Below are 13,896 nucleotides of genomic sequence, written 5' to 3' on the forward strand. Positions count from 1 at the left end.
AACGAGGTACGGAGACAAACGCCAGGTAGAGCTCTCAAGGAGTAGACTCAATACCGAGCAGTGGGAAGCAGGTGAAGATGGTTTAAATAGCAGTGCGCACCGCAATGAGTGTGCGCAGGTGGTTTAACTCGTGCTGCGGCGTTTGTTAATAATCACCCGCTGCTGGGGCTGATTAGCTCGCTTACGCTTTGGTCTTGACTGCCTGGTGGTCGTGACACCTTATTGGTGAGCCTGAGGATTTTGAAGCCAACATGAAACCTGCCAGGAAGCCAGTGCAAGGACTCCAGGATAGGAGTAATGTTATCACCTGCTCTAGACCTGGACAGGATTCTGGATGTAGTCTGGCTATATTTCCAGTAATAAAGTAATAAAACCAGTAAAGTTGGGCAAGCAGGGAGGAAGTGTTGAAGTGACATGCAGTGTGGAGAGAATGCGATACCGGATGTTGTCGATCGTGGATCTTGGAGCTAAAGAAATCTAAAAATGTGTTTAATGTGGATTTAGCAGTCTGTAGATGGTGGAGAAAAGGTTCTCTTGTTGTTATGGTTATTTTCAATAATGTAAGAGAAGTAGGGGGGTCTTGCAGACTGTTTTGTATCCTTATATTCAGACAAGTAATCTTTCCAAGACTGATGATGTATATTAGGCCAGAGAGTTTTATACGAAACAGGTTAAATATAATAAGAATGTGCAATGTGAGTAATGAGTAGAAGAGTGGCACTAATTCCAGAAATTATTATGGAATTCACCAAAATGTTTAACTAGAACAAAACATAGCTTGATGCAATTTATTGTTCTCCATTGTATATATTTATACTCCACTGCTAATGGCCCAATTTAAAAGTAATTTATAATCTGACTGCCCACATTGTAAATCATAAAAAGCCAATATAATCCATATATATAATCCATATATTTGGGAATCGTGAAAAATAAACAAAAACCTGGGAATGTATATTTTAGAGATCATCAATAGTACTGAAAAATCCCAAATCCAAGGCCCAGGGCTTCCTGTTGAATAGATAGGAGACTCTGAGAAAGCAAGACACCTCCATCAGGTTCTTGGCTGGATTGAAATGATTAGCTCAATCTGAGTCCCAAGTCTCACTGAACACATATACTGCAATTTCAGTATTTCCCTCCAGCAGTAATGAAACCAGACACAGCCAGAAACAGCAAAACCCGAAGCTGGGAAGTCAATGATAGTTATTAAAATTGAACATTCTAGTGTTTCTCCTATTTCTTCTAACATGAGCCTGAGGCAAGCCTGTCTTTAATGCATTAATGCTTCATACTTTCTGAAGTTCTGTGCAGTTGGCAGTGTGTTTATCCCCTCTCGCCATCCTCCACACACACCTAAAAGAGAAGAAGCCAGTCATTACTATCAGAGTCTTTGCCATTTATGTCAGTTAGAATGCCCACTGGAACCAAGTACTGAACCATGATGTACCCCTCTAATAACCTCACTGACCTTCCAGCAAATCCAATCTGCTTTATGGTGAAGATCTGTCCATTTTCTAACAGCTCTATCCAAGCAGCTGTCACAGTGCGCGAGGCAGGATACTCCGTCGGTGGAATGCCAGTCGAGTGACCGTTAATCCTGCAAATTCCTAATTAGCAATCAGTGTTTTTTTTTCCTGCCTAAAAGATTTGTATTCTGAGAATGATCCCAAACATCTGGTAACAGGGTGTGTGCAACTGTCTAGGAAAATCCACATTGCTAATGGGACATGAGAATTCACAAAAGACTCCTGATTGTGTTTTTCACTCTTGTGTCAATGATGGCCTTACCTCTGCCTGTTCCCCACTGTTTTGCAGCAAGTGTTATAGTCAAAGAACTCAAAACCTCCCATCTCTCCAGCAGATGCACCTGAGCACGAGGCTTTGGGGGCGCGCCAGCTTTTTTTCCCCCAGCACGCACCCCTAGCATTGCTCTTGGGGCAACTGCGACCCCTGATCTTTGGGGGTTTTTGCGCCAGTCAGGGGTGCGAGTCCAGCATTGTGATAACTGGAACTTCGACTACTGGGGAAAAGGCACTCAAGTCACCTCTACCTCAGGTAAGTAACGCAACAGCTGAAGCTGAAGTAAAATGGCTATGGTTGTGTTTCATTTTGTAATAAATGCTGGACAGAGGTTAAACGGAGCAGCGTGTGTAGTTTTGGGGCAGAGCAACTGAGGAGCAATTACACTGTGTAGCTATAGCTATGGCTTCGATTACTGGGGGAAAGGAACTCAGGTTACTGTTTCATCTGGTAAGTCTGTTTTCTGTTTTAATTTAAATCTTAAAGATGCATCGAATTCTCCGAGCGGTGATTAAAATACATCTGCGGATATCTACACCGTGCTGAAACTTTATATTATAACTTTGCCAGAGTCCAGTCGCCATGTGTCCATATTAAAATATAGATATTAAAAATCGCAGATTCTTTCTGTAGAATACTTGTGGAAAGATGTGTACTAAGCAGTGATATCAGACTGAAAATGTGATGGTCAGAATGGGCTGTGAGCTCTCAGCTCATACTGGCCAACCATTGATTAAGCCTGTATTGAGAAGAGGTTTTTGGATTAGATAGCACAGTAAACACTTAACTGTGATTACTACGGTTACTTCAGTTCCTTCGACTACTGGGGGAAAGGAACGAGTCTCACCGTGTCTTCTGGTAGGTATCGCCTTTTTCTAGTACTATTGTGATTTTTACAGTATGTGTTTGTTTTTTGTCGTTTTCTGTGCTACTTATTTCAAAGTTGGTTTCCATGGGTCTATCTTCTGGGTGCAGCTGAAAATATAAAACTATGAAAGACCTAAAAGTTAACATTCTTGGCCTATATATCCAAAACCTCTTTCTTTGGTTGCTCACGGGTTCAGAGCTCGTTTCGAGTGTTAGGACCGCACAGGTCACTGCGGACGCGCTCGGGAGCTGTCCGGTTTGATTCGGGTGGAATCGGTCTCACAGCGCTTAGTTTTAGAACTGAGATTCTAGCGACACACAACACCGTGACTATGGCTATTTCGACTACTGGGGAAAAGGAACCATGGTGACCGTCACCTCAGGTAATTACCGACGAAACATCTTTCTCTAACACGGTTTGAATTACGATATTTTTTTTAAACAAGAGAAAACGGTTACAGTATCCTATTTGAGACACGGAGGGAGGCAGAGTTTGTTTTTTCAGTATCAGTGTTACTATTTGTGTTATATAAGATATATTGTATGATTGTAATTTGTTCATCTTTTTTCTTCTTGTTGCCTTGAGAGAAATTGTTTTAATTGTGTTTCTGAGTGGGATCAGAGAGCTACTCCTCAACCTTTAAATTAGACTAAAGCCGTTATAATTACGCGACCAGGTCAGAAACGTAGTTAATTTTACTACCGAGAACACGGTATCCGGATTTGTACACCAACAAATCGTGTCAAGATTTGGAAAAGCTTAATTATGAGTGAGAAGTCGGCTTGTGGCGCAAGGCAACGGAAAAATGTTTTTTTAGAATTATAAATGTAAACAAATCATTTAAAAAGGGAAAACATTTGAATGGTCCTGAGCGTCGATATTAATGTTAACCTCCGTTTAAACAACTAACCGCTGTGCTACTACTACAACTACTACTTCGATCACTGGGGGAAAGGGACACAAGTCACCGTCACCTCGGGTAAGAAAACAACTTGCGTTCGTTCTGAATTCTTCTTACTTTTATAATATAATTTGGCTTCGTCGTATTTCTCTGGTAAAACCAGGTCTAGGGATAGAAAAATGCTTCACGATTTGCTGAACCTGAAATTTAAAGAACAGCGTGTGCGTCCTTTATAACTATATCTCGGGTCCCATTAAAAAAAAATATATATATATAAAGGCTGCTTCAATTACAGAACGACGTCCGTGACACGTATTATAGCCACCGACACAATCTCATGTTAATTATTTTATTTTATTTTTTTCATTAATGGATTCAATTTTTAAAATTCGAAATCACTGCTTTTCAATATTAAACTGGGATTAAATTTAAAATGGCCATGAGAATCGATGACTTTACTGTCGATGCAGAAAAAAAATGCAGAACATGATAGGCGTTGGTATTTAATAACAGAAATGTATTTATTAAATACGTTCGCAGTTAAAACTGATAGACCTCAATCATTCCCAGATACTGTCCTAGCTTTTCTTTTTATTGGGGCTATAAAATAGCAATTACATTTAAAAAAAAAACTTTCCATGGGGCTTTCGTTAAATAGATAAGACTCAAGTTCTCGTTGAAATATAATAAACAGGATTTTATATTGAAAACGTTTTTGCACCGATAGTCTGGTGAACTAATTCAGTGTGACTACTATGCTTTCGAGTACTGGGGGAAAGGAACTATGGTCACCGTCACATCAGGTAAGACCTCTAGTTTAAAATACACAATAACCGTGATTTTAAAGTAGATTTTTTATCCAGTCGCTCTAAGGAGAGCTTTAGAAGCGGGTGGAAGACAATAGACGTTAAATAGGCTGCTGTCCGTAACAATAAATGTCTTCACGTTTTTTCTATATATAAAATTTCAATTAAAATACCTGTATTTCGGTGTTCGGAAAGTTTTATCACCGTTTGGTTTAAATCGGGAGAAACTGTAGGGACTTATTGTACAGCAGAGTGTATGGACACGAGCAGTGTGAATACTTTGACTACTGGGGGAAAGGCACCATGGTCACCGTCACTTCTGGTAAGAAAAACCCGTTTATTTCTCCTCTTTACCCCGTTGGAATTTGGACGGTGGAATTTTCTATCCGTTTGCTCGTTTTCTGTGGTCAGACATTTCAAATCTAAGGTCGGCATTGGTATGCTGGGTTACTGAATTTTAACTGGGCTCAATTCGAGAGGGAAGAACCGGGGGAAAGGTGGCTTTATATTCAATATTCGATCTTTCTAAAAACTTAAATTGTGTTAATTTCGCTGGAGCAGAAACAGGGAATTACAAAAACCATGCCGTTCCGTCGTGTCATACAACTAACTGCACACGCTGCAATTTAATATTCGAAACTGAATTGAAGATTGTAAAAATAATTGTAAAATGTATACGGAAAATAGGATCGACTTATTATTATCTAACCTCTCTGTAGCGACCGAATGTATTTACCTTCAGCAAGATCTGAAACAATACGCATGTTTCGGCCTTTATTGGTGGCAATGATAGATGAAGTGTAAATGATTAGGATACGGTGGTTGTTCGGTCGGTGCCTGGGTTACCCGGGTTTTAGAATGAGCGGTCGGAGTAAATTCTGCAGCGTGACAACCACTTCGATTACTGGGGATCCGGGACAGCGGTCACCGTCACCTCCGGTAAGTACCGAGCACACTCACCGCTGAGACGCGCGGTGCGTGATTTTGGTGGAGTTTGAGCTAATGATCCAGTTTTACCTTCGTCTCTTACTCTCTAGTGCCTCAAAATAACAACTCAGGCAAGGAAACATTGTTTCAGGAAACATATTCAGGAAAAAACAGCGGTTTCTGTATCTGCTGTATCGACGTTGAATTCAATTTACTAAGGGCTGACAAAGCCCGACAAAATAAAAACGATAAGGGTTAATAGCGATATAAACGATAATAGCAAACGGTAAGGGTTTTCCGTACAGTATAAGAAACAAGGTTTTATGTTGAAAAGTTTTTGCACTGAGTGTCCGGCGAAATAATTCAGTGTGACTACGATGCTTTCGACTACTGGGGCAAAGGAACCATGGTCACCGTCACATCTGGTAAGACCTCTAATTTAAAATAGATCACAAGCGTGATTTCAGCGCGTTTTATCGAATTGTTTTGTTCAGTTGGAGCTTTAGATCCGAGTGAAAGAGTGCGATAGAGACAGCTCCTATAGTCCGCTGCGAAAGTAATTCGTACCCAGTCCTGTTAGACTCGCTCCTCACTGGAAGCGAGCGGTTAGTGTTTTAATCGCGGCGGCAGAGCCGAGTCAGTCACTGTGCTACTGGGCTTTTGACTACTGGGGAAAAGGCACCATGGTCACGGTCACCTCCGGTAAGAAATCCGTTTCTTTTATTTTCCTAGCAATTCATTGCGTTTCGTAATTAAGAAGTAATAATCTGAAAGCTGTTCTGTAAAACGGGACACAGCCCTGACCCGTTTCTAGATTTCCTTAATTTAAAATTCTTCGTTTAAAAAAAAAATCCATCCTATTAGTTTGTCCCAACTCTACATTGGCAGACTGCGCCATCGAGCTGATATCAAGCGCCATAAAACTCAAGAACCAGAAAAAAGCCCTGGATGTAGTAAGATAAATTAAAATGAGAACGAGCGAAACTTAGTAACTAAGTACCTAGTAAATACTGTTGTAGCCTTTGCACGCAAATGATACAGTAAAGAAAAATAAAACCATGTTTTGTTTTATATCAACATACCTTCAGGTTTCTAGTTCAGTCTAAGCTAAATGTTACATTTCTCTCCGCTCGTATGCGAGTCGGAATCCGACTATAAAGATCTAAAAACTAAACGTTTGGATTTAGGGTAGGTGAGTTTTAAGTCACAGTGCACCTGGTTTGATTACTGGGAATTACAGTTATATTTCTATTCGTTGTTCTAGTTTATTTGCGCTATCTTTACATACGAGAAGAAAAAAAAAACATTTAAGCAATTTCACTTCCAAAATCTCCCTTTAACGGTCTCCTTTTCAAAACTTGAAGCTGCCAAGTTAACTTTCGCAGGTTAAACACACTGCATTGCGTTTGGGATGTTATGTACAGCAACATGGTTGATAAAACTAAACTGAAAAAGCATTTGTGTTAGCCGTTTTCCATTCGAAAACAAAAAATAATAATTGCTTATGTATCCTCACCTGTAAAACAAGAGTTTTTTTCTATAAAACAAACCATTTAAAATGTGACTGCTGTAATTTTTAATTTTTCGGTTTAAAATTTGTAAAATGATGAGAAAGGTAAGAGGACGCTAAATGATCCGACTTTATTTCATGTGACTATTTTAGAAACCGCTCCACCAGAACAATCAACTAATTTCATCAGTTTCCCTACGGGATTAATAAAGTATTATCTATCTATTAGTTAATTGACGCGATTTTTCGGGACTTTTATAGTCTGAAAATTATTTAAATTCATGTTTGACCTTTTTCTGTTTAAAGTTATAGACGTTACAACGCGATAGATGCTGCCATTGTATAAACTGTAAACGCTGTGATCGTTTAATTCATCGTTTAACTTTCTTCTTTATCTTTAGATGTAGGTTTAACAGTCTTGTTTCCCACTTGCTTCTCCTAATTTAAACAGCCTTAAAATCGATATTTTTTGCGAAAAGTAATATAAATAATCAAATAATTCTAAGAAACATGAATATTTAGGTTATCGTGTGCAAGACATTTTTTTCCATAAACTATTTGAAAAAGCAAAAGGTCGTACACAAAACGTTAATCACACAACCACGAAGCCTGGTCGGTCTGTTCGCTATAGCTTGTAGTATTGTTTGGTTGGTTTTATTTGTTTTTCATTTCGCGACCTTACCCGGCGTTTTCAATAACGCGTTTATAATAATCTTCGATCTCGCAATCTTCAGCCATGTATTAGTCACGTATTAGTACTCTTTTACTGAAACACGGCTTGTTACTGTATGAGCTGTTAAGCAATTGATAGCCATTATTAACAGTTATTATTAGTGATTTAATACTGAAGTGTTATGCCTGATGCGTTCGTAAAAGTGAAGTTATGATGGGTATTATGAAGTTATTACTAGCGATGAAAGGTATTAATTTCTTAGCCGAACCTTATAAAGCCGTTGCCTGTCATGTGCGATGTGCGATTTATCAGCACTTACAGGCGACTGCTGGAATAAAGTTCAACTAGATCCTCTGAGCAGAAATAAAAATGTCCTCCTGTGTTGTTTGTGCGATCGCGTCGAGAAACTACAACCGCGGCCTTTTACGACAGGGAGTTTGCTTGAACTGTTCGCGTGAATTAATGGTTAAAACGTTTCTGAACATGGTCATTTCAAGTCTAGTTTATTACAGCTTGTTGAGTGTTAATTAAGTTCCTAGCCTCTTTTCATACATAGCTGGATAACTGTGTCTACAGGGTGATCAGGTGCCTGTAAGGCGTGAATAGTAGTTCATACCTAACCTCTTTTTTTCCAGGTGACACTTAAAATGTTTTTTTTTTTCCAAAAGCAGATTCTTACCCTTAATGCTATTTTTAATGGTGCATTAATCTTTCCTGTTAGAAAATGTTTTACTGGAGCACCTCATTCTAGACTAAACCAGCAAGGTTAACAACTGAGACTTGAACCAAGTACTGTTTGGGACAGGCAGTGATAAACACTGCCCTCCGGATTGGAGGAGTATTGCTCACACAAAAAAAAGTTAGCATGGTTTTGCAAGGAGTGTGATCACTAAGCTAGAGCACTGTTAATTCTTTCTTTTTGATGGCGGATCAGTTTCGTTACTGTCCACGTTAACTACCAACTTCCTAGTGAACTCAGTTCCTCTATTAAGTTCTTCATGTTCACTATCATGCCTTCCCGGTATGAATAATGAGGGTGATGCACTCCCACATGTAGATGCTTGTCGACAAGTCCAGAAGAAGCAGCTCTGGGTGGTAAGTTGGCCCAAGAGGCCTTGATCATTCAGACAAGGTCACTAGTTAGCTTTCAACACCAGAATTAACACCTATCTGGAGGAGTCAGGGCTGTGTTTAGATTGAAAGGGTGAGGTGAAACATGAACAGGAGTAGAGAAACAAAAACAGGAAAGACCTCCAAGATCCTCCAGGAAACCTATCAAAACATGGGAAGGGTTTTATGTTTCTAAAATAAACTGGAGCTCTGTCACAGATAGTAATCTATTGTTTTGTGTTTCAATCTTCAGCTTCACCGACTAAGCCAGACCTGTTCCCTCTGGTGGCGTCATGCGGCTCTGGAACGAGTGGAGATGTGGTTTCTTTGGGCTGCTTGGCCACAGGGTTCCTGCCCGATTCCCTGACCTTCAGGTGGACCGATGATAAAAACAAGGAGCTGAGCACGTTCAAGAAATACCCATCCGTGCTCAGTGGGGGGACCTACTCCTCAACCAGCCAGCTGTCTGTGTCCGCCTCCGACTGGAACTCTGGAAAATCCTTCTACTGTGAGGCGAAACATCCTCGGGGTGATGTGAAGGTCGGTCCATTCCATCAAACTGGTAAGGTGATGAATGAACGGATTGATGGATTGATTTTTAGTCCCGATAACCAGATGCAAACTCAGTCATTGTGTTTCTCATATCCAACACCAAATTTCACCATTAAATCATGGCAGCTTCTACAGTAGCATTTATATGTGGCACTACAAATCACGTCCAAGTGTCATTTTCAAGATCGTTAAATGTTCTTTTTTAATCTAAACTTAATAAAACGTATAATTAGGCAGTCTGACAATATTTGACCTGGCGTATTTGCAGGAATCGTGTTTTAAGGAAACTGGTTGTATCATTACATGATCCAAAGCATAATTTTGCATCAGTATGGTCTGATATGTGTCACGGCAGACTCTCAATCATAAAATCTCTAAACGAATCGAAAGGAATTCTGTTCTCTAAATCCAGATACTTATTTAAAAAGAAATTTGTCATTTTGACACTACAGAGCATTTAGCTGCCTTATTTTCTGTTTCAGGTTGTTATTACATTGTAATTATCTGATTTGTCACCTCCCAGATAAATGTAAAAATCTTATTAAAAATCCCAACTCAATCTCTAGTTTTAGGTAATACAGTCTTAGGATATAAAAAGCAGGCAATAGTACCATGTTTTTGTATCTCCTATCCAGAGTACTACAGGGCTTTAACTTACCAGTTAAAACATGGAAAATAGAAAAGAGAGATGCAAATAGAAACTCTGTGTCAGCATTTTGCATCTCAACATCCTGGTTCTCTTAACATAGCTGTATTTACATTTCTTCTAATTCACATTTTTCTAGTTGACTGGTACAATTGATGGCCTAAAGTATTGTTCTAATTTTCAGTACATTTTGTCCTTGACGTAGATGATACATAACGTCTTAATAATTGAAAGATTTAAGAGGTTCAGTTTCCTTCCCTGCAGTCCTTGAAGGTGTGAGGAAGCGGACTCTCTGCTTCCTCAGGGAAAAGAAAACAAACCTTCTGTCGTGCTAGAGCCAACCATCAGGCAGGGCAGGAAAGGACCAAAATTCAATCTGACCAAGTGGAACTTTTGATGTACTACGGAATTAAAAATCGGAATAGTTGGAATGAGATTTTAAGAAGAAGCAGAAATGTACACTCAAAGAATCCCTACTGAGTACTTGGTGTGGAGAGTTGGAGGACAATCAGTATCTAATGATTTTAGAAAATCTATTCCTGTCGTCATTGGTCAATGTTCAGTCGCACATCTATGGTAACCAGTAGAGGTTATTTCCACACTGAAAAACAGAAAGAGAGAAGAGAGAAGATATTTTGGGTTTGGAGCCTCTTTAACTGTGGAAGTGACAGTGTGGACTTAACCTCTAATTGGTCCTTTGCTACCACACAGTGACGCAGGTTCCTCACTCAGATCTATGTTAACTGCTGGATTAAATACATGAAGTCTGAAGAAGGCCACTCGCCGTGTGAAAAATAATGATCCTGATACAGAAACACAAACTCACATTTACCTGTTAGTTTGCTTTCTTGTCATTTTAATTTTGACTCCCCTCTTTTTTGATCCCTTATTACTAATGAAACCATATTCATAATTAAGAAAAACAAACTCGATGGTGACATTTACAGCCTTTTCAATGGAAAGCCCGGCTCCAGACCTTTGTTTGCGGGTTGTGTGTTCGTTTGATAAAGCAAATCCCTTTCTGGTTCCACCTAAACAGCTGTGTTAATACTCAGGGATCAGGCTTGGTTAGCTGGCGAGTCAAACTTTGCTTCTTCGTCCATGTTGGGTGTCTGGTGTTGCTTCCCACAGGGGAATGCACTCAAGACAGTCTTGGGTTGTTGGACTGAGTGTTTGCACCACCTGAGTGGATGGGTGCTTTTGCTCTTGAAAGTCGGATGTGTCCCCAGATCCATTCTGCTTTGGGACTCCTCCTGTGCAGCTTTTCTTCTGCGCCAGCTGCTGTGTGCGCGCTGTGAGTTTTCCCAGTATGTGTGTGTACATCTACATGTATATGTTTGATTTGCAGAAAAACTTGTCGCCCCCACTGCCATTTTGCTAAGCCCACCATCACTCGAGGAGTTAGCACACAACCATACCGCCACCCTGGTCTGTGTGGCCAGTGGCTTCTCTCCTAAAACGCACGAGTTCAGATGGTGGAAGAACAGTGAAAAAATGGTTGAAGGGATCACCAATATCCCTGCCACTGAGGACGAGAAGAAACTGTACAGTGCGAGCAGCCTCTTAACCATGCCAGAGAGTGAATGGAAAAGTTCTGCTGAATTTGCATGCGAATTTGTCCACAAGTCAGGAACTGCAGTGAGGAACACTACCTATACTCCAACTCGTAAGTCTTGAATTCTAACTTCCTTTTCTAGAGACACAGCTAAGATACTATTATATGCATGCATAACTCAATTTTGCACTAGTATCTTGACATAGATTTCAAGACACCATGTGAAATAAATGCAAGTAAAATACTGCTGTATTAACCACCAAATATGTGTAGCACTGCACACATGTTGCATGTTTCAGTATTCCAATATAAATATTAACTTGTGAATTTGTGAGGCACAGAACTGTAGAGATATGTTTTTTTTTTTTGTTTTGTTTTTCTCTGTTTTTCCCTACAGCGTGCCTATCGGAAGTCAAGATCACCATTGAGCCCCCAACAGCTGAGGAGCAGTTTGTGAAAAAGACCGCCACCCTCACTTGCAGAGCCATCGGCCTGGCATCTCACAGTGATGTTTCGATGACGTGGACCTCAGAGGGCAAACCGCTGGCTGCTGGGGCCCCTGAAGTTAGAGATCAAGGAGGGATAATTGTGGCTGAGTCTAAACTGACTGCGGACCTGGAGAAATGGCGCACGGGCACAGAGTACAGATGCATCGTATCACACACTGATTCTTTTCCCACCCCGAGGACAGTAGTCTACAAAAGATCATTTGGTAAGTCACTGCAAAACTCAGTTAGGCTAAAACACAATGGCTTTAAGTCTATTAATTCAGCAGACTCATTAGGTAATGTGCTTTTTTTGGGTCAAATAGCCATTTGTAAAAGCAAAACTAATTCTGCTAAATTCCACTGCAGTTTTAATTGTGGCTGTCTTTCTCCAATGTGAACCTATTTGACAATTACTAGATTGGTGTCAAAGCTGAAAAAGTGTAACAAATCTATTACAGGCACACAGCCACAGATATGAACATTGATAAGATCAAACACCATTCCCTTAATTATATATTGATTCAAATCATTTACTCCTTCACTTTTGTTGAACACGATCGTCACAGCAATTTGCATTTTAGACTGTCGAAATAAGGCCGTACATAGGTCAACAACTGCACATACGTCTAGGATTGCAAATGTACTGTAACTACAAAAATTGAAGCTATTTACACCATATTTTAATATACAGTACCATCAGACTCACAGTTCACAGTCTTTGTCTTTAATAGCATGTTTCAAGATGTAATCCCCACTGTACCTCTTCCCAAAGTATAATGGACTGAGGTCAGGGGATTGACAGGATTACGCCTGATTAACCGAAAACTAACCTTGATTTATATATGTGTTATCAGTGCTTGTTGTCTGCAGTCCCAGTTCCAGGTTCCTTTTGTACTGAAACACTCTTGTAATTCCAGCTCAGAAAGTAGTCCCGTCCGTCTTCCTTCTCACTTCGTCGTCCGTAGAAAACTTCGGCACAAAGGATGAGGTGACCCTGACCTGCTTTGTCAAAGACTTCTCCCCGAAGGACATCTACATCTCTTGGCTTGCTCAGGATAGCATAGTTGACAAGGTCGATTACACCGTCACAGATTTGATCCCCTCACAGGGCGGGACCTATTCCGTCTACAGCAAATACACCATATCGTCCAGCGACTGGAACAGCGGCACGATGTACTCGTGCGCCGTCCACCACGAAACTGCCCCCCTCCCGGTCTCCGTCATTACCAGAACCACAGACAGTTCTACTGGTAAAGCAACTCTGGTCAATCTCACCCTCAACCTTCCCGACACCTGCCCAGCGAAAGCGTAACGCGTCCCCCGTCCCAGTGTACCCAGTGTCATGTACTGTCTGCTGTTGTGCCTCTGTATTGTAACAGAATGTCACATTGTCTTCTGTCTGTCTCTTTAACCGCTGTGTTTCAAACTTAAAAAGCAAAAACAAAACAAAATAAAAAATAAGAACGACTTCAGTTGTTAACTCTTCTTATGCAATTCCAAACACTTGAAGATGTATTTTTCTAGCGATTACAATGGGATTAGTATTTCTAATCTAATAGTCTAATTGCCACCACTGATCAGCACTTGGCTCATCGGTTGCTCTTACGCAGGGCTGAACTCACTCTAAAATCGAAAACAGGTTAGGGGGTTAGGGTTGCCTCATCCAGGTAATTTCATATTGTCTTAAATTTATGATTTATATGATCCAAATGTATACAAAGCACAGGCTTGCAGTTCATTGGTCAGCTTTGTTTTTTGTGTGTTTGTTGGTAACACTTAACATTGTCTGTGTTCTGTCCAGAGTTATCACACCACCAGTTTAAAATGGTACATTTAGATATTCCCTCTCAGCACAGATTACTAATCAAAATAAGACCCAGATCAACACCAACACTGTGTGACTGTGAGACAATTGTCTTAAAAGGTGGCCAGGGGTATAATAGAAATAATTGCTATTACCTAAATAGATTTGTTTACCACTCCATATTATCTAAGAGGTGAACAGTAAAACCACAAGCAAGGAAAGAGAAAACATTCTAGTTCTTCTAGCAGAAACC

The 13,896-nt window shown here is 40.2% G+C and overlaps 1 gene segment (V, D, J or C); it reads left to right on the forward strand.

Annotated features, from left to right (window-relative positions):
* Positions 1-5,908: 5,908 nt before the first annotated feature.
* Positions 5,909-13,306, forward strand: LOC102684896 (Ig heavy chain C region-like). The segment is given in 5 exon segments: positions 5,909-6,007; positions 8,852-9,160; positions 11,145-11,462; positions 11,749-12,063; positions 12,757-13,306. Coding segments are annotated over 5 exon segments (1,356 nt in total).
* Positions 13,307-13,896: the final 590 nt, after the last annotated feature.

Source organism: Lepisosteus oculatus, chromosome 4 (assembly GCF_040954835.1).
Source record: "Lepisosteus oculatus isolate fLepOcu1 chromosome 4, fLepOcu1.hap2, whole genome shotgun sequence".
In the NCBI taxonomy this organism is placed as follows: Eukaryota; Metazoa; Chordata; class Actinopteri; order Semionotiformes; family Lepisosteidae; genus Lepisosteus; species Lepisosteus oculatus.